At 46.6% G+C, this 24,492-nt stretch overlaps 2 protein-coding genes and 1 non-coding gene across 15 annotated transcripts in view; 1 reads left to right on the plus strand and 2 right to left on the minus strand.

Moving 5' to 3' along the window:
• Positions 1–1,701, minus strand: part of EEF2K (eukaryotic elongation factor 2 kinase) — a 45,015-nt gene extending 43,314 nt beyond the window's left edge. For 2 of the 13 annotated variants that reach the window (XM_088656686.1, XM_088656681.1), the window contains exons 1-2: positions 1,372–1,456; positions 553–656 (exon numbers count right to left, since the gene is read on the minus strand). The gene's annotated coding sequence lies outside the window, so the exon portion shown is untranslated. Of the gene's footprint in view, positions 1–552; positions 657–845; positions 1,194–1,371 lie in introns of those variants that run through there. The other 11 variants (XM_088656683.1, XM_035132082.3, XM_060282576.2 and 8 more) reach the window with 10 other exon arrangements.
• Positions 1,702–6,290: 4,589 nt separating this feature from the next.
• TRNAL-UAG (transfer RNA leucine (anticodon UAG)) lies at positions 6,291–6,372 on the plus strand. The gene has a single exon. It is a non-coding gene; the product is annotated as a tRNA-Leu (tRNA).
• A 3,653-nt stretch (positions 6,373–10,025) lies between these two features.
• Positions 10,026–23,757, minus strand: SDR42E2 (short chain dehydrogenase/reductase family 42E, member 2). The gene is made up of 11 exons (XM_035131624.2): positions 23,420–23,757; positions 22,402–22,497; positions 21,150–21,207; positions 19,520–19,638; positions 17,803–17,878; positions 17,215–17,297; positions 16,391–16,528; positions 14,721–14,786; positions 14,082–14,145; positions 12,767–12,840; positions 10,026–10,767 (listed from the first exon to the last, which is right to left on the minus strand). The coding sequence occupies exons 1-11, from the start codon at positions 23,669–23,671 to the stop codon at positions 10,504–10,506; spliced, it is 1,290 nt and encodes a 429-aa protein (XP_034987515.1). The 5' UTR covers positions 23,672–23,757; the 3' UTR covers positions 10,026–10,503.
• Between the last annotated feature and the right edge of the window lie 735 nt (positions 23,758–24,492).

Here is a 24,492-nt window from a genome sequence, read left to right on the forward strand (position 1 = left end):
CAACCACCAGGATGCATAGCTGAATAAAGCAGTATACAGTATATTAATTTCAAAACAATATAACTAAGGCTGCTATCCTGCTCACACTTACCTGGGACTAACCCCACTGAACACATTGGGACTTGTTTTTAAGTGCCTAGGATTGTGCTGTAAAGCGGCAATCCTATAACTGCTTTCCTAATTCGATGGGTCTTACTTCTGAGTTGTTGTGCATAGGATTGCGGTCTAATCGGGGACAGAATTCCTTCCCCTAACCAAATATGGTGTTCAGTCAGCTCTGAAGTAAAAGAGAACCCAACAACTCTACAGAAGGACACATGCAACCAAAGGTGTTTCCAAACTCTTCCTATTTTCGGGTGCAATTCAATCACTTTGCAGCAGCAAATTCGAATTGTGCAATTAAAATTGGTGATCTCGTACAAGAGATATCAGCTTCCCCCAAAAGATCAGTTCTTCCAATAAAGAGAGCTAGGGGTATCCCTTGCCTGTCAGTGGAGATAATACTGAACTAGATGGATCAATTTTCTGACTCAGTATAAGGCAGGTTCTTACGTTCACTGGAAAGCGTGGGATAACGCTTGATGCATTCTCATCAGACCTCCCCACAAACAGATGAGGACAGACGCTCAACAAACAGCCAACTTCGTCTAACCTCCCTGCAAACAAATCAGGAGACATATTCAACCAACAGCTGCTCTGGGGGAGCTGTCCTCCCCCACCCCCACCCCGCATCTGTTCTCATTAAAGGACAATGCACTGGAGATGGGTTCATAGAAACACTCACTAGTTAATCATGATCTCAGAAAATAAATACAAAAGCCCAACATACACACGAGCAATCTCACCTAAATCCTTTCCGATCCCGATGAACGACAGAACGAATCACGAGAGGCAAATAAAACAAAATGCCCACTGTGCAGCCAGGAACACAATAGACGGTTGTTTCTGTCCACACGGCCGCTCGCAACTCCCACCGTCACACAGAGCACAGTTCTGTGTTGATGCAACCTTACCTACACCCCAGTCGCCAACACTGAGGTCAGCAGCGCGGACGCTCCCAGGAATTCAGACGTGTCAGCAAAAGAAGATGGGAGGGAAGGATGGCAGGAGGGTCAGCCCGGGCGCTACTTGCATTGACCGCTCCTAAGGAGGGGCAGGAAGAGAAACCTCCCCGGGCTGCCACGATAGCCGCTAGCCAGAGCTTTGGGCCGTCTGCAAAGGCAGCTAAGGCGGCCTTGCAAACACAAGCGTCCCCTATGCACGCAAGCTGACCTAAACCCACACAAATATACACGAGGCCAATACCAACGCTTTTCCTTGCTTTGCCCACCCCAAACAAACCACAGGATCAATTGCAAGCCCCGGGCCTACCTTTCCACCCAGATCCACAACCTCTGCAAAATAACGAAGGTTCCTGCTTGCTTTCCACCTCGCCAACCCCTCTCACTCTCTCTTCTGCAGAAGGACGGCCCAGCTACTCGCCTCCAGAGAGGCGGGCCAGGCTTTTGCACGCGTGCCAGGAGCAGAGGCGACGACGTGCAAGAGCCGCGCGCGCCGGCTGCTGCTGCTGCTTCCCCCGGGGACGGGACTGGGGCGCACCGAGCACGTTCCGGAGCGCGGCGACTGCAGCCTCCCTGCTGAACTCTCCCTACGCAGCGACGGATCCGACGGCGCGCCTTGTTCTCACCCCGGGCTGGAGCAGGAGGGAGGGAAGGAGAGAAGAGGCGGCTCTCCAAGCCGAGAAGCAGAGCCAGGCGGGGCTTCTGGGCGTCCGCTTGCAGACGGGGTTTAAAGCGCACCGAGCGCGCGTTTAAAGCGCGAGGCGAGGGCGAGGTGCCTCGTCAGAACTGGGTAGCGTGGTGGCCGCACAGTCTAGGGTGGTTGCAGCCCTGGTCGCCGCGCCCTGTCAGTAGCAACCGAGGAAACCGGGTATTCCACATTGTGGCCTAATGGTTAGCGTGCTGGACTTGCAGTGCCAGATTTACGTATAAACTAAACAAGCTATAGCTTAGGGCCCCATTCTCTTGGGGGCCCCAAAAATGTAAAGAAAAAAAAAACCTGGATGTACATTTTCGAAATATAAGATAAAAAACAAATGAAATAAAACCTACATACAGCAACAGTGTTTTGTGTTGTGTAGGCTCCTTCGATGTAAGTAATGGGCCCTGCCTGCTAGTCTGCTCCCTAAAATATCACCGGTTTGCTCATTTCTATATGTAGGGTGCCTACATCCTGCATGTGCAAAATGGCTTTAGATACCTATTAGGTCCATAAATTACTATATGTATAGCATACAGTGGACCTCCAGAATGAATTAAGTTCTTAACCCCAGGTACCACTGTATATTGAACACAAAAAACAGTGACAATTTGTTGTTGACAAAGGACAGCTGGAGATATAAACGGCCCAATTACCTAGGGCTTCATCAAACCTAAAATCTGGCCCTGTAGCCCTGTTGGGGCAGTCACTCTCGCTCATCCTAGCCTACCTCGCACCAGGGGCATGGCCAGGATCTTTGTTGGGGGGGGGGGGACCTAAAATTTGCATTTACTGTATTTGTATTGATGTAGGGGTACAGCTGCCCCCTCCCCCCCTTTGGCTATGCCCATGCCTCACAGGGCTGTTATGAGGGTCAAGCCGGGGATGGTGGTGGTAATATGTTAGCCCCCTTGAGGTCCCTGAATGAAAGGTGGGGTATAAATGTAATAAATAAATAAGTTTATGTGGTAGAGCAGGATATAATTCCGCAGCGAGGACTCTTTGATGTTGGGGTTCCTCATGACCAATTTGAACCAGGTGCAAATTGAAGCTGAGGCACAGATGGCAACAATAACTGCAGGCATCCCCAAACTTCGGCCCTCCAGATGTTTTGGACTACAATTCCCATCATCCCTGACCACTGGTCCTGTTAGCTAGGGATCATGAGAGTTGTAGGCCAAAACATCTGGAGGGCCGCAGTTTGGGGATGCCTGAATAACTGCCTTAAAAAAATGATTTATTTTATGACAATTGTAATTTTATTAACACCCGGTGAGGGATAAAACTAGACAGCCTCTGCTACAACAGCGGTGAGAGCCTTGTTGGCACAGGTATGGAAGTCTGAGGAAATCCCTACGAAAGAACAATGGCAAGAAAAAGTGATGAGTTATGCGGAACTGGCAAAGTTAACATATAAACTGCGAGAGAAGGGCAACCGTGAATTTAAAGAAGAATGGCAACTTTTTACAAATTACTTGAGACAACAAAATGAACTGGACTCCTTGGCAGGTTTTGAATAAATACCCACAATTGATTAGTAGAACATAAGGTAGACAAGGTAAAGAAGATATGTACAATTTGATAACATGCAGAGAAAAGAATGTGAAAATAAAACCGGGGGGCGGGGAGCTGAGGGAAGTCTTGGGGAGGGGGGGAGGGGGAAAATGTAATTGACAATGTGAAAAGATAATGTATTATTTTAAATTTGTTCAATAATTTTTTAAAAATAAATAAAATAAAACTAGACAGTGGCCTGGGACCCAGGTGGCGCTGTGGTTAAACCACTGAGCCTAGGGCTTGCTGATCAGAAGGTCGGCGGTTCGAATCCCTGTGACGGGGTGAGCTCCCGTTGCTTGGTCCCAGCTCCTGCCAACCTAGCAGTTCGAAAGCACGTCAAAATGCAAGTAGATAAATAGGAACCGCTACAGCGGGAAGGTAAACGGCGTTTCCGTGTGCTGCTCTGGTTCGCCAGAAGCGGCTTTGTCATGCTGGCCACATGACCTGGAAGCTATACACCGGCTCCCTCGGCCAATAATGCGAGATGAGCGCGCAACCCCAGAGTCGGTCACGACTGGACCTAATGGTCAGGGGTCCCTTTACCCTTTACCTTTAGACAGTGGCCTAGTCAGGAAGTTAAGAATACAACTTTTCCACAATAGTTGACTGATGTGGGTCCCCCTCCCACACACTTTCAGACATTTTTGTTTTTACTGTGCGGTTTTTGTGTGCTTTTGTTGTAAACCGCTTTGATGTTTTTCATGAGATAGCGGACTATAGTTTCATGAATGAGTGCTCATTTTCTGTCAGAAACACTGTTTCAGGTACTATAAACAAGAGCTTCACTTATAATTCCCCACAACAGAACAACTGCTGTTAAATCTATTGCTTCCTAGCCGCTTTGAGTTCCTGTCAGGGAAAAATAGATTATTATTATTAATAATAATAATAATAGAACGACTATCTGCTTTTAATTTGCCTCTAGCCCCTTTCTAGGTCATTTTCCTCAGGAAATTATAAAAGCTTTATCCTGCCAGACAGACCCTTAAGCACCTCTTGCTCTTTCGCTAGCCAGGCCCTATCTGCCAGTTAAACTGTCATCTTCTTCCTTTATCACCCTCACTCTCTTCCGATTGGCTAATGTCCATTTCCCCTCTGTCGTGTATACACCACACCTTTAAAGCACATTCAGAGCGCGTTCTTTCAAAGAATTCTGGGAACTATAGTTTCACCCCCCTCACCAACCCTTAACCAACCACACCACCCGGAATTATTTGAGAGAGCAAGTGTGCTTCAAATGTGGAGGAGTAGAATCTGTTGGTCATGTCCTTATACTTGGGTATGGAAATGTGCCTTTAAAACACATTCCCGGTCAAAGAATCCTAGGGAACTGTAGTTTACTCCTCCCCAGAGCTACAATTTCCAGCACCCAGAAAGTCTATACAGTTCCCAGAAGTATTTTATTGTGGGTGCAAGGGTTTCATTGGAGGTTTTTAAACAGAGGTTGAATGGCCATCCTCTATCAGGAATTGTTTAGCTGCGATTCCAGCATTGCAGGGGGTTGGACTAGATGACCCTCGGGATCCTTCCAACTCTACAGGGTTTTTTTTGTTCTGTGCTTTAAATGCATAGTGTGCTGATTCTCCCCCATTAAGAAATCTCTCAGGAATATCCTAATCTTCTGTAGATCGGTGTTGTTTTGCTGAAGCTTTTAAATGAATAAATAAATAAATAAGCTTCTGAGTTTAGTGCAGATGAGGATAATTTTGTCTTGCCTGCTTCATTTAAGAAAGAGCAAGCGAGCATATTTTCATATATCTGTTTTAAACTGTTTTAAGGAAATGGATGGCTTTAATTGTGCATTTAATCCTGTTGGTCTCTGACTGTAGCAAACCAACAATTTATTCATACATGCTAGTACAACTGTTATTATCTGGACATATATAGCAGGGGCCAGCAAACTTTTTCAGCAGTGGGCCAGTCCACTGTTCCCTCAGACCTTGTGGGGGACCAGACTATATTTTTTTTGGGGGGGGTGAACGAATTCCTATGCCCCACAAATAACCCTGAGATGCATTTTAAATAAAAGGACACATTCTACTCATGTAAAAACATGTTGATTCCCGGACTGTCCGGGGCCGGATTGAGAAGGCAATTGGGTCGGATCCGGCCCCGGGGCCTTTGTTTGCCTGCCCATGGCATATAGCCTCAATTGTTCACCCTCATCCACCCCAGGAAATTTGGAGGGGGGAAGAGAGAATAAAGACCCACCCATTTGTATGGGGGTAAATGCAAACTGCAATATGCTTGCATGCATATTTGGAGAAGTGGGGGGAAATAAGAGTAGCACTGTCCTTTCCTTGGTTCCCATTTTATCTAACACATGAAAGCTTCTGGGAATTATGGCAACTAGGGGGCAAGAAAATAGGATGAAGCAAATGATAGTCTCAGTCTAGGACGTTTTTCTCTTAACTCTGCGACCCGGGAGGAAAATGCTGGAGCACCAGCGCCACCCCGTGCCCACAATATGGAACAACAGCATCCCTTGCAATAATCAGGTCCACGTTTGCAGTTCGGTGCGAGGGACGCCATTATTTAATGTATTTTTGGGCGTCTGGGGTTGCCTTCTAGGGCGCAGTTAACGCAGAGCAATCCTAATCTCCAGGCCTTTTTTTTTTTAAAAAAAAAACAACTTTCGGAGCGGGGACTGCGAGCAAACCGTGTCGGAGAGCTCGCGTTTTATTTCCTTGCTCACTTATTTAAATAAATCCGCAACCGGCAGGACATGGCAGTGCGATGAGTCCGCAGGCTGGTTCCTTTTTTGCTTTTCTGCTCGGAGCAGCGGGGAAACCATTTTATCTGGCAGGAAGGGCGGCGGCGGGCAACAAAGATTTGGAGGGGAATTTTTGCTGCGAAGCTCCTTCTTCCCTTTTGCAATGAACGGGGAAGGGGGAAAAGACAGGAAGCTGGAAATAGCTCTGCAAGACTTTCCCGACGTCCCTTATATGCCGTTCAGAGCCTCTCTGCAATCGGATGGTAGCGTGGCCGAGTGGTCTAAGGCGCTGGATTTAGGCTCCAGTCATTTCGATGGCGTGGGTTCGAATCCCACCGCTGCCAATATATATCTTTTTTCCCCCCTTCTCTCTCATCCACCCGAAATCTTATTTGGATTGGAAAGGTAATCTTGAAAGATTTTGCTGCTCTTCAAATTCCCGGTTTCTCTCTCTAGCTAGGGCGGGTTTCGGGATCGTGATGAGCTGCGCTTGCAATTCAATTTCGATCACTGCAATGCCCTTAAGGAATGCAAAATAATAATAATAAATCCTTCCAGTAGCACCTTAGAGACCAACTAAGTTTGTCATTGGTATGAGCTTTCGCGTGCATGCACACTTCTTCAGATACCTGCATTCTTCTTAAGAAATGCAGTTGGGAGACACACACTCGCAAGACTGCCGGGTGAAATTCTCTTTTATACTTAGCTTTTTATTTCGTTGTTTCCCCCTGGGGACTGAAAATACCGTTCTGTCTCGCAGCTCTAGCTGTTCTCTAAAACAGGCCTGACGTGCAGGTAAAGCTTTCTGTTATCAGCCCATTCATTACCGTCCTAGACAAAAACCACGGGTATTCAATGGGGAGAAGAAGGAAAGACGGTGAACTAAATATATACGAACTGCAAAACCATGTAGGAATGGAACGACATGCCCATTTCGGTTGTCACTTTCGACTCTCTCCGTTGCTCATTTCCCCAGTCTTCAGTTCTCCTTATTTCTACAGCAATTTCTTATTTAATTTTTTAAAAAAAAAACTTAAGGATTTTGGTGCAAATTTCTCCTAAAAATACAGCTTTTTGTTCATATGAGGGTTTGACTAATGCACACATTTTTGCAATCAGTTTCCCTGAATACAATCCATGAATTTTGTATTGCTTCGGAAAGGGTGATTTTGATAAATCCATCTTTGAATGTAAACTGAAACGAATTTCCCCACCCATCCCTACTTGGGAGTAAGGGAGTAATCCTTACTTGAATTCGAGCTCACCTAAGGACAGCAGGAGGCAATGTTTCTGTATTGCAGGGGGGTTGGACTGGATGGCCCTCAGGGTCCCTTCAAACTCTACAATTATCTATACTGTATATATATATACAGTAAATGTAAAGGGTGCATGTAGGTGACACAGCACCTTTCTCAGAAATCGCTTGAACGATTCCGTTCAAATTTGGAGACAACGTTCCATTCCACTGTGTGGAGGTTCCTATGAACTTACATTAAAGAAATGTGATACCTATCACAGGTAAAAACAACATTTTATGGGAAAAATAGCACCTTCCAGTGGACGTCGAAGGAACACAGCTAGAAAACCTTGGCCCTCTATTGGAGGCTACACTGGTACTGCAGCTACTAGGCCGAATGGAGGCTCGCCTTTATAGGCCGAATGGAGGTGGGGACTCGCCTGCCTGTGGGTTGGGGGCAGGAGGGGACGAGATAGGTCATGGGTCGGGAGAGGGTGGGGGGAATCACAGGGATGAGCCACAGCAATGCGTGGCCTGGCCAGCTAGTATACCATAAGATTGTTAGTTCAATGGAACACAATCCAATTTATGGATTTGCCACATCCTACCCAATCACACCTACTGTATTTACGCAAATTGAATGTGCCATCGAATTTTCAAAAACCTTGAAACCAAATAAGTATTTGCTGACTGGTGCCATCAAATCTAATGTGTACCCTAATTTTCGCAACGTAATTTGGCAAAAAAAAGAAAAAGAAAAAAAAGCGCATTACATTCAAGTATCGTATTTTTCCGTCTATAAGATGCCCCCATATATAAGACGCCCCCTATTTTGGGGGACTCAGATTTAAGAAAATGAAGGGAAATGGCCCAGAGTATAAGACGCCCCCCTATTTTTTGACATTATTTTTAGGGGGAAAACCTAGTCTTATACACGGAAAAATATGGTAAATACGGTGTTTTAAAACCAAGAATAGCCCCTCCAACATTAAATTGAAGGTACTGCAGTACCAAGTTAATACCCTGAACCAGGCAGGCAAGGCATATTACACTAATATTGTACCAGTTGCATTGGTTACCAGTGCACTTCCAGGCCCATTTTAAAATACTGGCAGTGACCTTGAAATTAAAGGCTCACCTACATCCATAGAAGCCTGTCCGTAACTCCAGACCTGGAGTTGTTCAGGTCCAAAGCCTTGTTCAGATGCCCACCAGGAAAGGGAGTTCAGCTGACATACACATCGGCCAGAGCCTTTTGGGCGGTGGCCCCACAATTGGGCAATGCTAACACACACAGCATTAGGCAGGCCCCATCCCAATATATTTTGAAACCCTAATATTTTACCTTGACTTAATGGAAACAGACTATGGCTAAGGGATGAGATGGTGTGGCCTGGTCTCAGTTCATGCTGTATTTTTGATGATTAGACCAAGTGCGGTAGTGAAGCATTATTAAATGTTGCATTTAATGCTGGGGAGGACCTGGATTCTTGAAAGGCGGGGCTTATAAATTAACCCGCTATCAAAACTGAAGGAGCCAACACATAAAAAGAAACAAGAATAGATGGTTGAGGCAGATGCGCTCCCCTCTTTACACCAGAGGGCACTGTAATGCCTTCCAGGTGGTGTTGGAACATCAACCTCCATGTATTGTCTTTGGTCTTTCAAATTTCACCTTGGGAAAGGCCAAAATTCGGCCTGCCCCCACCCCCCACCTCTCGCCTTCCATTATGCTCAATTCACGACATCACAGGGCCAATGGAAGTTGGAGTCCAATGAAATTTCGAAGGCCACAGGTTCCCCCCCATCCCTTTTCAAACAACACAGAGAAACCTTCCCCTGCCCTCAAGTGTGCTTATTCTCATGTAAAGGACAGACCACCGCCTTCTCCAACCACATATTATATGTAAACACTAGCTGGCCAGGCCACGCGTTACTGTGGCTCATCCCTGTGATTCCTCCCACCCTGTCCCAATCCATGACCTATCCCGTCCCCTCCTGCCCCCAACCCACACCCAGGTGAGCCCCCACCTCCATTTGGCCTAGTCTGTAAAGGTGAGCCTCCATTCAGCCTAGTCCGTAAAGGTGAGCCTCCATTTGGCCTAGTAGCTGCAGTACCAGTGTAGCCTCCGATAGAGGGCCAAGGTTTTCTAGCTGTAGTACCAGTGTAGCCGCCACTAGAGGGCGCTGTGTTGCAACTTCTTCTGCCTTCTATTTCCCAGCTTCCCCGGATGTCCACTGGAGGGAGCACTTTTTTGTACAGAAATCCAGGTTTCTACCTGTGCTAGGTGTGTCATCTGGTCAATGTAAGTGGATGGTTACACCCCCACATGTCACTCTGATGTTGTGGGCAAAGTTGAGGGCGATCGGGCAAGCGGTTGTGGAGAAAGGTGTGGAATAACAAACACGCACGTTCTACATTTTTATATACAGTGGTACCTCTACTTACGAATTTAATGCGTTCTGAACACACATTCGTAAGTAAAAAAAATATTGTAAGTCGAATCCCATAGGAATGCATTGGGAGAAAAAAAATCGTAAGTCGAAGCAACCCTATCTAAAAATTCGTAAGTAGAAAAAATCCTATCTAAACCGCATCCAAGATGGCGGACGGAGCTCCGTTCGTAAGTAGAATCATTCGTATGTAGAGTTCTTCGTAAGTAGAGGTACCACTGTATATAGATGGCGAGACCAGTGGACCTGCTTTTCCACAAGCCAGTTTTGTCCGCTTTGGCTCTTGGAGAAACACACACAGGTTTTCAGGTGTGCTTTTATTTTCAGCTCATGCCACAAAGTTGGCGAGAGACATCCGGTGCTGTGCAAAATGGTTCGCTCTTGGCACTGTTCTCCCGGATCTCCTCACTTTCGTCGGCCCCGTTTCTCAGCATCACCTGGAGAGGCAAGAGGCCATCCTGATGTGTCTGTGGAAGATTATTTGTACGCAGCCTTTGAAAGCCCCCCCCCCCACTTCTTCAGTTTGACAAAAAAAACGAGGAACCAACTGAAGGCAGACGCCGCTGGTATAAAAACAACACCCTCTCCCCTTGTGCTAGTCTCCTGAGTGTGATTTTTGGTGACCATTTTGGCTTTCTGTTCGTTAGCCGCCACTGGACGATTTCCTTGTATGTTTCTTATTCCTCTTAATGTACCTGCCTACTACTTTAGAGCTAAGAAAAACAGACCATGCAATCCAAGGGCAATGTTCCCCCGGCCAACCCTGTGCCTGAGAACGGCTGGTTTATCGCACGACGAGATGCCGATATTTTTCCCAGCTCTCGTGAACAAACTCGAAAACCTCTTGGCGGTAAACTGCCAGGACGATCAGGGCAATGAACAGGGCTATCACCACGAAGCATTTGAACATGAAATAACTCTTCTTGCGGGGCCTGGTTTTCAAAAAATGATCCACGCAGTCGGCAAACGAGTACTTTTTTGGAGTGTAGCCAAGCTGTTGCCGGGCTTTATCTATTTTGAATGTGTTCGTGTAAGCAATGTTGCACACCTGCGAAGCGAAAGCAAAGGAGTTGGATTTCTTTTAAAAATGGTTTTAAAACAGCATGAAAGCAAATGACAACGGAGAGTGCCTGTTCTGGGGTGGGCTTCCCAGATTCAATGCCCTCCAGATGTCGCTGCAGCACAATTCCCTTCATCCCATCATCGTTTCCATCACACGTTTACAATGATGCTTTTCGTAAGAACCTAATAAGGCACCGGCTGCATCAGGTCAAAAGCATAGCTGCCAAGTACCCCGTTTTTGCTTACCGTTTTCCAGCGGTCCCCCGTATCACTTCGTCTCCCGTTTTTTCTCCGTTATTTTCTCTTTTTTTCTGATTTGCCCTTCCATGGGCACCCAAAATGGCCGCCAGCGGCTTCGAAAGTTGCGTCTACGCATGTCCGGAAGTGCGTAGATGCGACTTCCAGTGTCGGCGGCAGCCATTGTTTGTGCCCATAGATGGGCAGAGTGACACCGGAAGTTGTGTCTACGCACTTCCGGACATGCATAGACGCCACTTTCGAAGCTGGCTTCGGCCATTTTTGGTGCCCATAGAAGGGCAAAGCGACACCGGAAGTTGCGTTGACGCAACTTCCGGTGTCACGCGGCTTCCAGTCCCGGATTCTGCAGTCCGGGACTTGGAAGGTAAGGGTCAAAGGCCAACCTAGTCTTGGCATCCTGTTCTCGTCGTGGCCAACCAGATGCCCTTGGCAAGCCCAGAAGCAGGAGCTGAGAAGAACAGCCCTCTCCCCACTTGCGACACCCAGCAGGTGATATTAAGAGGCGTCCAATGGAGGCAGGACATAGCTATTGTGGTATGTAGCCAGTGATAGCTTTCTCACCCACGACTCTGCTGAACCCTCTTTTTTAAAAGCACAATAGTTTATTTTAATAATAATAATCTTTATTGCGGTCCAACGACCCATAACATAGATACAGAATAAAATACAGACTCATATAGACAACCCCCCAGGGAAGAGAGACCAAATGGTTTTTTGTTTAGTCATGGGTATGTTGATCTTTGATTTGTATGACTACTAATAGAAACTTTGCCACGGCCACTGTGATATCATTGGACTTGTCATCCAGAAAACATTTAATATAGTAGGCTTCAGATTGACCCGGCCGATTTGCCAATAGTGGTTTAATCAATAGTTCCCTCGCTTGATCATATTGTCTGCAATGCAATAAAATATGCCTCATGCAGTTGACATCCTGAGAGCACACACAGATCCTGTTTTGATAAGGGATACCTCTCAGTCTGCCGTTTAACACTTCTGATGGAAATACATTTAATCTGGCTTTGGTGAAAAGACGCCAGTATGTTGGTACAGACAAATTTCTAAGATATGCAGGTGTCTGGAAATCGAACCCATAGTGGATTCCTTCTGCTGATGGGCCACATGAGATTGAGATTGGAGATCACTATGTGATATGTCCCAGAGCCTTTGCCTCAGAGATTCAAGGGCGGTATCATAGCCAACATGAACAACAACAATATATATATATGGCAGCATGCCAATTCATCAAGAACATCAGATGTATGTCATGCAAGCCAAGAATAACAACAGAGAAAAGACGAAAGAAAAATTAGAAGGGGAAGAAGTGTGGCGCAATGGTTAGAATGTTGGGGTGTGACCTGGGAGATTTCTCCACCTGTAAAATGGGCTCTTTGTGCAGGACAAAAGCCAGCCAGCCAGATTGCAAAGCTCCCTCTGCACTACAAGGGCTTTTGGTATGTTTTTAAGTTTGTTTTCTTGTGCTTTTCTATTTTGTAATCCGCCCTGGTAATTTGCTTGAAGGGTAGGGTATAAATTACTACAACAAATGGCTCAGTTAGTAGAGCATGAGACTCTTAATCTCAGTATTGTGGGTTTGAGCCCCATGTTGGGCAAAAGATTCCTGCATTGCAGGGGGTTGGAGTAGATGACCCTCACAGTCCCTTCCAACTCTACACTCCTGGTTCTATGAAACAAACCCAGTACGTAATAACGTAGACATGCGTTACCTCATTTCTGGTGACCAAAGGTGTGATTTCAACAATGGGCACGAGCACGTGGTGCATGTGTTCCATTGCCACAGCTGTACAAAGAAAAAAAAGCACTTGATAAATACAATGGTCACTTGAAATAGCAGCGCATGCACAAAGCTGTGAGTCAAATGCTTGGGTCTGTCTAGCTCAGTACAGACAGGCAGCAATGCTCCATTCAGACAGACGTATTTCCAATACCTGCCTGCAGATACCAGGGATTGAACCCAGGGACCTTCCGCACGCAAATACACACTCTGCCGCTGAGCCCAGACTGCATTTCTCAAGTCGAACCTTAGCAACTTATTTGTTTATACAGTGGTCCCTCGACTTACGAATTTAATCCGTTCCGAATGCACATTCATAGGTCGAAAAATTTGTAGGTCGAAAAAAGTGGTTTCCCAGAGGAATGCATTGGAAACAGAAAAAATCGCAAGTCGAGTAAACCACATCTAAAATTCGTAAGTCGAGAAAACCCCATCTAAACCGCAACGGTTTTCCTTTCGGATGTCAAAAAAAAACGTAAGTGTGCGGCCATTTTTTTTCATTCGTAACTCGAAATTGCGTAAGTCGAGTACTTCGTAAGTCGAGGGACCACTGTATTGCTAAAAAGAGCTGCAATTTAACTCTTCTCTGGCATCAGGATTGTTATTTGTCTCCTTAATAAGATTCCCTGTGACCGCAGCTCCAAAAAGTTTGGGTTAAATTATACATTAAATTAAATATGTAACATTTGGGTTTCAGAACAGTTGTCACTTTGGGCTGAGGCCGTGCTGTGCAAGGCTGATCCTTCTCTTCACGTGCTGTTGTCCTGATCAAAAATCCTCCCCTCCTCAACACCTGCATAGGAGTGAACTTCCCCACAGAAACTTTTCCCCATCCTTCCCACAAGGCAATGCAGTTGTGGCCAGGGGTATGTGTGTACGGAGAATGCTATTTTTTATGGAACAACATCAGGGTTGGAAAACATTAACCTCTGCCCCCTCAGGTCTCAGTTGAGATGGGCTCATCTGCACATGACGCTAAACAATGGCTGACAAGCTTCAGAAACTCATATCTTTTGTGATTGGGAGAAGGATTTCTGCAGAGTTTAGCTTCTGCTTCCAAACATCTCAGTTTAAGCATTATGGTTTACCACAATGGCCGGTTCAACAAGCCAGCTTCTCAAGCCATGGTTTGTTGCAAGATAAAATTCCTGGTTCACACCGAGTGCAAACCCAAGGTTTTGTCTAAACTACTGTAAAAACAAGCAAACCCCAAACAACTGTTGAGCAAACAACTGGAAATATTTTACCTGAATAATAAGCAAAAAGAATAGGAACACGTATCCATGGCTTCTTGTGACCCAATGCTTTAAACTGAAAGAAACATTGAAATACTGAATCCAGACAGTTTTGGATGCAGCTCTTCATTTATTGATCTATGCGATCCATTCCATAACATTTCTGTACCGTTTGATTGTAGGAAAACCTCAAAGCGGTTTACGAAAAAGATGAAACAATGAAACGCTCATAGATTACAACCATAATTTAAAATACAGAGAAGGTTAAAATCGCAGTCAAATAAGACCAAAACAAATTAAAACTCCTGTTATTGAATTTCTTACAAAAAACTTCTGTGTCTGGAAATTTTCACTGGTAAAATACTCAGCAAAGGTGTGCTGCATTATACATAATAATATATGGTTTGTAAAGGGGTCCCCCCCTATATTCACCTGATCCCCCAAAAAAACACTATACAGCTGCCTTTATTAATTATTGCATCACATCAGGCCATATGAGACTCAAGGCACATTACAAAAGAAATGGAGAAACTGAAGCCGGCCAGATGATACTGGACTCGCGCTCCCATCCGTCACACAACCACCACAGCCAATAAGCTTAAGAGGTTTTAGAGCACAATTGTGTCTATACCAAACAGCTCTTGCACTCACCAGTGGGGTTAACCACTCTATAATGTTGACCTTCTCGCCATCGTGGACAAAATATGCCTGGCCATCCTACAAAGAACACAGGGGAAAGAGATCAGACATGGGGAACTTGTGGCCATACAGACATTGTTGGACATTAAACTCTCCTCAGACCCAGCCAGCATGGCCAACGATCATGCAAGGCAGACATTGTCAACGCAGCTACCCACCTGTTGCTGGAACTTCACTTCATTCATTCATCCATTTTTGCTGAGGGGAAACCACAAACTTTACATGTACACTTTGCCTGCAGCCTTAGGAAGGAAAATAACCTACCTGAACACCTTTTGTGCTCAACTGAGAACTGTATCATTTCCTGGGAGCTCCGAAGGTTTAGGTGCATTAAATTGATTGCCCACCAAAACAAAACAACAACAACAACAATTTATTATTTATACCCCGCCCATCTGGCTGGGCTTCCCCTGCCACTCTGGGTGGCTTCCAACAAACATCAAAATACATCAAATATCACAGATTAAAAACTTCCCTAAACAAGGCTGCCTTTAGGTATTTTCTAAATGTCAGGTAGTTGTTTATCTCTCTGACCTCTGATGGGAGGGTGTTCCACAGGGAGGGTGCCACTACCGAGAAGGCCCTCTGCCTGGTTCCCTGTAGCTTTGCTTCTCGCAGTGAGGGAACCGCCAGAAGGCCCTCGGCGCTGGACCTCAGTGTCCGGGCAGAATGATGGGGATGGAGACACTCCTTCAGGTATACTGGACCGAGGCCGTTTAGGGCTTTAAAGGTCAGCACCAACACTCTGAATTGTGCTCGGGGAAAAACCCAATAAAAAAGCAATAAACTCAGGCAAAACATATCAAAAACAGATTTAACAGTGCAACGTCATTTCGCTGGTGCTATCCAAATGTGGGGACACGGGTGGCGCTGTGGGCTAAGCCACTGAGCCTAGCGGCTTAGTCATGCTGGCCACATGACCTGGAAGCTGTACGCCGGGCGCCTCCCTTAGCGAGATGAGCGCCGCAACCCCAGAGTCAGTCACGACTGGACCTAATGGTCAGGGGTCCCTTTACCTTTACCTTTATCCAAATGCCTGTGCTTTGCCTGGCGCCAAATTGGTGGCTCCAGGTGGGCCTCCCTTGGGAGAGCATTCCATAAATAGCGGGATGCTATAGAAAGGTCCTGCTCTCTTATCCCCACACTTCAGACCTTCCTTGGAGGTGGGCTACAGAGAAGAATCTCAGATTATTACCTCAGGGTCAGGGAAAGTTCATGGGAGAAATTAGTTGTAGCAGTGAGCCATATAATAAATTTAATATATATATATTGGAACATCTGCTTTCTAGGGAATTGGACACCTCCCAAGATACTATAGCCAAATTTTGCATGAGAGCAAAGAGCAGGTTTTCATCTATGTTTGGATACACCTGGAAGCCATTTTGAATCAACATGGTGGACTTTTGATGCTGCACTGATGTTAACCACTGATTTCAAACCACACTGGTGTTTTTGTGGGTTTCTTAGCATTACCGAGCAACGTCTGCCGAAAAGCTGCTTAGTAAATCAATTATCCCAAAAATGCCACAGCCTTCCAGATGCCTGATGCCAAGGAAATGCTCTGCACATCCCCAGAAGGTTCGGCGCCTGAAAAACTGGAGCACATGTAACGATATACTCACAGCTATATAGTTCTTCTCAGGAGTGAGAGCGTCCATGGCGAGGATGTGAGCTTGCACGAGATTCTTGACATGAACCCAGTTCATCCGGGTCTCTGGTCCCCCAAATGTGCAGATATACATCCCTCTTTGAATATTCAACTGTTGGAAGGTGTGATTGAAGCATAACATTGCCAGTTACAAGTAGAGTAAACCCAGGGCATGTATTTGCTCTTCTCAATGCGCCAACCCTTCTTGCGTTCGAGGAGCCCTATCTATCATTTCCCCCACCCCACTCTCGGTCTTCTCACCTCCATGCCAAACATATCTAGCTGTTTCAACCTTTCCTTGCATGGCTTTCCATTGTGTGGATGACTGGTCTCATCCCATGGTGGTATTATTATTATTATTATTATTATTATTATTATTATTATTTGAATGTATACCCAGGCCCTATACCCAGGGGCCTCAGGGGAGTTCACAGAATAAAATCAAGATATAAAACCACAAAATACCTAATAAAAATAAAAACAACAACCCAATAGCCCCTCCCCCATAAAAACCCTACATTTTAAAAGGGCATAGGATGTAGATCTGATCAACCAAAGGCCTGGTAAAAAAGGTGTATAATGAAGGCGCCAGGCGAACTTCCCTGGGGAGAGCATTCCACAGACGGGGAGCCACTGCAGAGAAGGCCCCGTACTTGTGTTGCCACCCTCCGAACCTCTTGAGGAGGAGGCACACGAAGGAGGGCCTCAGAAGATGATCTCGGGGTCCAGGTAGGTTCATATGGTAGTGTTTCCCCCCTCATCCACAGGAAAGTGTTCTGAGCAAGTCACAATACGTACGGCTAGCCGGGGCAGATGCCTTTGTTCTTCCGGCCCATAGATGCCAGGCGGTCGAAGAGCACAGGTGTGCAGCTTGCCACCTCCTAGGAAACAGGACAAGAAGCCGCTGGCTGATTCCGAACATGTCGATCGAAGAAACTGCCATGTTTAGGGCTGATGCTGTACCACATGGGACAATAGAGGCCAGGGGTTTCAGCATATCTCCCCCCCCCTCACTTCTAGGCTCCTCTGATGGATAGCTTTGGAGTCTTAAAGGGGCAACCTTCTATCCTGAAGATGAGCATCCCTCCCTATACAGCTGGACCAGTGAGGTGCAATGGGAGGCACTGGCTTCTTCAGATTCAAGGGCAGGTGTCCATGGAGGGCCTGGCTCTGAGCCTATAGGCCCTGGTGGTATGGGAGTGTCCTCTGCGGACTCCTGCCTGCCAACCCCAGGCTCTGCGGTCTCCCAGTCTCCAAGAGCAGGGCCAGAGCTTTGAACCTGGAATAACTTCATAGCTGGAGCCTCTTGAGTCTGAACCTAAATGCTTGACTCTGGGGGTCACGAAAGATACAATAAAATCACAGGCTAAGATCACAGAAAAGTACCTGCTAAGGACACTCCGTTTGCTCCTAGAACCATCTGTTCTGCAACTGATTTGGTTCTGGAATACTCATTCAGTTGCTAAAAAAGAAATCAAATTAATTAGTTTTGGATTATTTAGCAAATATCAAAGCGTGTAAGCCAACAGACGTACTTGAACAAGTAATACGTTTTTCTCCCACTCAGTCAGTCACCATCTACATCCCAGGTGCCAAAGAACAGCCCATATCATGAGATTTTAATCACAGCTCCAAGTCTTACCACGGGGTTATGGGTAAATCCCCAGCAGAGGGTCTTCCACAAATGCAGGAGGACCACACAGAACACCTCTATGTGCCAACTTAGAAAGATGGATGGGAGGGGTTTATTTCTGGCTGCCCTGAATCTGGGGAACACTTGCTCCCTTAGGATATACTGTACCCAAGACTGTACTGTAATAACATTATTATTTTTTAAGAGTGAAAATAATGTGGGGAGGGGGTCAGTCTGTCCTACAGAAAGGAGTATGGGACAGCAGTAGGGAAAGTGATGTGGTGTGAAAAGAATTCCACGTGTCTTACTCCTAACAGACCTGCGAGAAGATGGGATTCAATTTCCCCAAAGCATGGGGTGTAACCCTACAGGGATCATACGGAGAGAAAAATGGGGCTGTTCTGAATCCCAGCGTGCCCCAGGGTCTCTAGTGGTTACCTAAGTCTAGAGATGAAGTAGCAGGAGCAAGAGTTGGTGGCAGTGTTGTAGCAGGTAGCACAAGGGTGGTTGCGCTTGGAGCAAAATTGGTTCCCTGGACACTTTCAACACCCAGCGCTGCCTCAATCCAACTGCACGCTTCTATCACTGGGCTCCGTTGAAAACGGCTTCTCCATGCAAACTGGGAAGCCACCTCTCCAGACAATGGAAGAGCTCTTTTTCCTTCTCTCTGCTGCTGCAATCTCTTGGGTGATTGCGGACGCTGTTAGGCAGCCGAATGCGCAAGCATCCATTTTCCTCCCATCCAACCAACCCCTGCATGGGCGTACCCAGTGCGGGGCAGTGGGGCAGTTGCCCCCCCCCCTAGAAGCAGGGCCGCGCGGCTTTCCTGTGTGGGAAAGTACAGCAATCACACATCCAAACAATCAGCCTGTCTCACATGCAGCTGGGCAGTGGACAGAATTGAATATGCTAACACTAAGAAGAGCCCTTCTGGATCAGGCCAATGGCCCATCTAGACCAGCATCCTGTTCTCACGGTGGCCAAGCAGGTGCTTGTGGGAAACCTACAAGCAGGACCCAAGCACAAGAACCCTCTCCCTTCCTCTGGTTTCCAGAAAATGGTATTCAGAAGCATTGCTACCTCTGACCGTGGAGGCAGAGCCGAGCCATTATGGCTAATAGCCCTTGATAGCCTGATCCTCTGGGAATTTGTCTAATCCTCTTTTAAAACCACCCACGTTACTGGCCATCACTGCCCCTAAAGTACCATACTTTACCTTTGAGCTTCTAAGCAAGAAGGCAGGGAGGTGGAGGTGGGGGTGAGGGCAGACCGAGGGCTAATAGACCAGCCTCCGCCAGTTCTTTGGATCCACCCCTACGCTTTGGATCCAAAGCAACAGGCTGGGGAAAAACCCACATAATTTCCCTTGTGTTGCGGGGAGGTTATTTAAAAACACTCGGCCCTCCTCTCTCTTGCCACCCGCACCATCGGTTGCAGCCAAATGCTAAGAAAGGGGAGCAGCCCCAATACCTCTGCTAAAGGAAAATAAGGCGCACTCTGCTCGTCGACGTCAAAAAGGTTTTTCCCGCCAAACACCACGTTGATGCTGCTTGTGTAGACCAGCCTGGAGACGCTTCGTCGCTTGCAGACTGCAGAGACATAGGAATCACAAAGTACTTCATTGAGGGAAGGGGGCAAATGGAGGGAAAGGGCTCAGGATGCTTGCGAGCAACAGCAGCCAACAAATGATTCTGCCCAGCTCACATTACAGCATCCTCCTGCCCTAGGAGCCTTCAAAAGGGATCTCTTTCAAGAGAAAGAACCGTGGGGGGTGGGACTCTGGGGTTGCTATCAGGAGGTGATTGGTTTCGCTCCACCTTCCAGCCCGAGGAGCCTCCAGAAGGGAATTGCTCAATGAATACTTTAGCTTGAACTATTAGTAAGCCGTATACTTACTTCTTAAATGTTTATCCTTGCTAAATTAATTATTAATTGTTGATTCTTGGTTTTTTTGCATCAAGTTGCAGTTATATTATTTGTCTTATTGTGTTCTTTGTCCAGGGCAAAATAAAAAAATTCTTTCTAGTAGCACCTTAGAGACCAACTAAGTTTGTTATTGGTATGAGCTTTCGTGTGCATGCACACTTACCAGCTCCATCTGGTATGCAGGCTGAGACCCTACCTCCCTACACACTGTCTTGCCATGCTCTAGTTAGCTCCCGCTTGGACTACTGCAATATGTTCTACGTGGGGCTACCTTTGAAGGTGGCTCAGAAACCACAACTAAGACAAAATGCAGCTCCCAGACTGATGACTGGGAGTAGCCACCGGGACCCTATACCACCAGTCCTGAAGGATCTACATTAGTTCCCAGTACTTTTCCGAGCACAATTCAAAGTGTCTGTGCTGACCTTTAAAACCTTAGACCGCTTTGGCCCTGTATACCTGAAGGAGCGTCTCCACCACCATTGTTCAACCCGGACGCTGAGGTCCAGCTCCGAGGGCCTTCTGGCAGTTCCCTCATAGTGAGAAGTGAGGCTACAGGGAACCAGGCAGAGGGCCTTCTGGGTAGTGGCGCCTGTCCTGTGGAATGCCCTCCCACAAGACGTTAAGGAAATAAACAACCATCTGACTGTCAGAAGACATCTGAAGGCAGCTCTGTATAGGAAAGTTTTGAATGTCTTAGGTCTTACTATGTTTTAATGTGTTGGAAGCTGCCCAGAGCAGCTGGGGCAACCCAGTCAGATGGACAGCATATAAATCATAAATTACTACTACAGTACAGTGGTACCTCGGGTTACAGACGATCCGGGTTGCACGTTTTCAGTTTGTGTACTGCGGGAAACCCGGAAGTACCGGAAAGGGTTACTTCCAGGTTTCGCCGTTTGCGCATGCACAGAAACGCCAAATTGCGTCACGCGCATGCGCAGCTGCGGGAAGCGAACGCTGCGGGTTGTAGACATGACTCCATCACGGATTACGTCCACAACCTGAGGTTCCACTGTATTATTATTCTTTATCATTGTATTTAGACTGGCTTTTGTGCAAACTGCTTTTGAGCACAGATTTATTTGTGGGAGACGTGGTATGTAAACAACGCTGACCATCGATGATCCTCAGCCCGGGCTCATCCGAAACAAAGCACTGAGGCAGTACTCACCTTCAATGACGACCCCGGTTCCTCCGACGTTGACAGACCGAATATGTCTCCTGTGCAACTAGGAAAAGCAGGAAGAGGTTTAATGTCGCACCAGCTGCTGCAATCAAAGCAAAATGAATTGCTTTAGCTTGTTTCATTCTCTGCAGAATTGGCCTGGCTTGCTCCCTAGGCGGCAAGAAGGCCAGCTTGTAAAAGTTGACTTTTGCACACACACACAAATTATCTGAAAAAAGCGGTCAAGAAGGGCCATTGCTCAGAGGCCGTGTACCTGCCGAAGGTCCCAGGTCCGATCCCTGGCATCTTCAGTTAGAAGGTTCCGACCACAAGTGATGGGAAAGAGTCTTTGCCCAAGACCCTGGAGAACTGCTAGTTAGTCTTGGGTGAAATCAAGCATAGGGAATCTTTTATAGTCCTCCAGAGGTCACATGTTTATGGGTGGGGCCAAAAGTGTATGTGTATGTGGAACAACAAATGATAATTTACTTAAGCACCCCTCTCGGTACAATGTAAAACATTTCTCTTCTTTAAAAATGTACATATTCTTACTGTTGCGTTTGCTTATGGGAATGTCTGTGATCTAATTTAGCAGCACTCAGGCATCTTTTTTCAAAGAATCATAGAATTGGAAGGGACCACGAGGGTGTCAGGGTGTGGCTGGACGAGGAAGAATGTTGGGACCCGCCCGTCTGAGAGACCCCCAGGGAGGACACAGAAGATGACAACTTAGACCCAGGACAGTGGTGGTGGGACACAGGGAGCCAGTGTGCAGAAGTGTCCATCAGGGAGATGCTCGATGCAAGAGGGCTGAGTGATCGGGGGGGGGGGAGGGTCCTTTCTGTGAATTAAATGCTAATTGCATTCTGTGTCTCAAGTTCTTTCCTGACTTGTGGATGACCTGTGCTCACCTGACAGCTCCTTGACAGAGGGCCATCTAGTCCAAACCCCTGCAATGCAGGATTCTTTTGCCAAATGTTGGGATTGGACCCATGGCCCTGAGATTAAGAGTCTCATGCTCTACAGACTGAGCTATCCCAGACTTCTATCCACTGTCTGTATCCACTCAGGGCTTCTTTGCCTGGGAGTCTAGTGTGTTTTATTTTCCTTTTTGAAAGGGGCGGACCCTGGAAAAAACTACCAACAGATCTCCATTTGATTTAGGACAGCGGGAAATTTTTTTCCTGAAAATCTGGAAAAGCCACATAAAAGGGGTTGATTCCTTGCAGAAACTCAAGATGAAGAGAAGCCGACTCACTTGTTCTATTCCTGACATTCCGTACGCGGCTGCGTGAACGACACAGTCTGCCCCTTCGCAGGCTGCATATAGCTGGTCATAGTGCCTCACGTCTGCCTAGAACACAGAGATCACATACTCCTGAGTGGGGCGCTGGGGGGGGGGTCAGCAACGTTCCCCCCCCCAAGCAACAGACAACAAAGGATGCTGAGAAGCCAAGATACACACTCTAAGGTCACTAGCAACAGGGAAGAGAGGGCAAGGATCGTGCAGATATTCTCTGTCATTGCAAAGGGTCATGAGACAATACTCTGCAAAGAGTTGGAGGAGGCCTCACACGCCATCCATCCCTCTGATGGAAAGAATGCAAAGCAAATCCAACAGATGTCTGTGTAGAAAGAGAGAGCGTTTGTCCATACCAGAAAACTCTGGATTTGCACTTGCCTGTCTCATTAATCTAGGCCAGGCATCCCCAAACTTCGGCCCTCCAGATGTTTTGGACCACAATTCCCATCTTCCCCGACCACTGGTCCTGTTAGCTAGGGATCATGGGAGTTGCAGGCCAAAACATCCGGAGGGCCGCAGTTTGGGGATGCCTGATCTAGGCATAGCCACAGGTTGTCCTGCCCACCCCATAGTGTTGTCCTGGACCTTTCCTCCCCTTTAAATGAGGGTTTTCCTGATCCTTGGAAAGTTCAAAACAGCCAGGATTGGACACCCCCCTCCCCGATCGTGCAGATATCATAGTCACCTACCCCACCCCCGACTGGGGCAAGTGTCAATGATCACTGTTGCTTGCAAACCCTTCCCCCACAAGCACACTTTACCTGCCTTACACCCGACAGCAGGTGGGTCTGGGTTGGGGAAATTGCCTTGCAGACCAATTGGGGAGGCCTGAAAAGTCTTAATTAAGGTTTGCTAGCCAGAGGTACCCAACCTTGCTGAGGTAGGGCTACAAAAAGATAATAATCTCTCTCTAAATGATGTTTTGCTTATGGAAAAGTGGGGTGTTAAGATCATAATAATAAATTATAAATACCTGTACGAGTACTACTCCTTTTGGAATTTCCCAGATAGGTTGCTTAATGTCATAGAGAATTACACTAGTTCCTGATTTGGCAAGGGCACGGCCAAGGGTAAAGCCAAAATAGCCAGCACCTCCTGTTATCACTGTCTTGTTGCTCACTTTCTTCAGCCCTCGGTTACTGGTGTCAAGTTTCTGTTCAACAGGCTGGGCATCTTGTTTAGAGGATTTGGGGTTTTTCCGGTCTTTCTGCTGAGATTTCTCCATTGCGCACTAAGGGGGTGCTCAGCGATCCACCGGATCTGGTATTAAAAAACTCTACCGAGGTAGGGGCAAGAGTATCTCCTCATGACCTGTTTAAAGAGCACAAAGACCAATTTTGTTGCTGCTGTTGCTACAGGAATAACAGCTCCATTGGTAGAGCATAAGACTCTTAATCTCAGCACCATGGGTTTAAGATTCCTGCACTGCAGGGGGTTGGTCTAGAATCTTTGTGGTCCCTTGCAACTCTACAATTCTTTGATTCTAAGATTTCCATGTTTCTCAGTCTGGTCTCGCCCCAGCCTTTTTATCACAATTTGTATACATTTGTGTTCACAGTGCTATTAACGGAAGTCATACACACTTCTGTTTTTCATACAATCCACACTTGCAAAAAGTTTGGGGTGGCCATACTGCTTCATTTCCAACCAGAGACAAAGGTTTAAGGGTTTGAACGTTTGCAAGAAGCAAAGGTTTAAAGCCCCTCTGCCCCCCAGCAACAGGTTCCCAATGCAAATTTACTTGCCTGCAATTTACTTCAAAAAGTCATTATCTCAGTTGCTAATTGTGTAAACACTGTGCCATCCATAGGTGCTTGAAATGAGTTCCTACATGGGACAGGTCTGTTTTTTTAGATTGCATTCAATCTGGCAAGATCTAGATAAAATCAAGCATTAAACTTTTGGTGTTTTCTGCAACGTGTTCTTCACACAGTAATGAAGCACTGGTGGTGGAATTATTCTGTTTCCGTTCGCTCTGCGACACTTCCGCAATGCTAGTATGTTATCACTGTATGGGTGGGGTCATACGTGACCACTCCCAAAAGC

This window comes from Zootoca vivipara, chromosome 13, assembly GCF_965207765.1.
Source record: "Zootoca vivipara chromosome 13, rZooViv2.hap1.1, whole genome shotgun sequence".
Taxonomy (NCBI): Eukaryota; Metazoa; Chordata; class Lepidosauria; order Squamata; family Lacertidae; genus Zootoca; species Zootoca vivipara.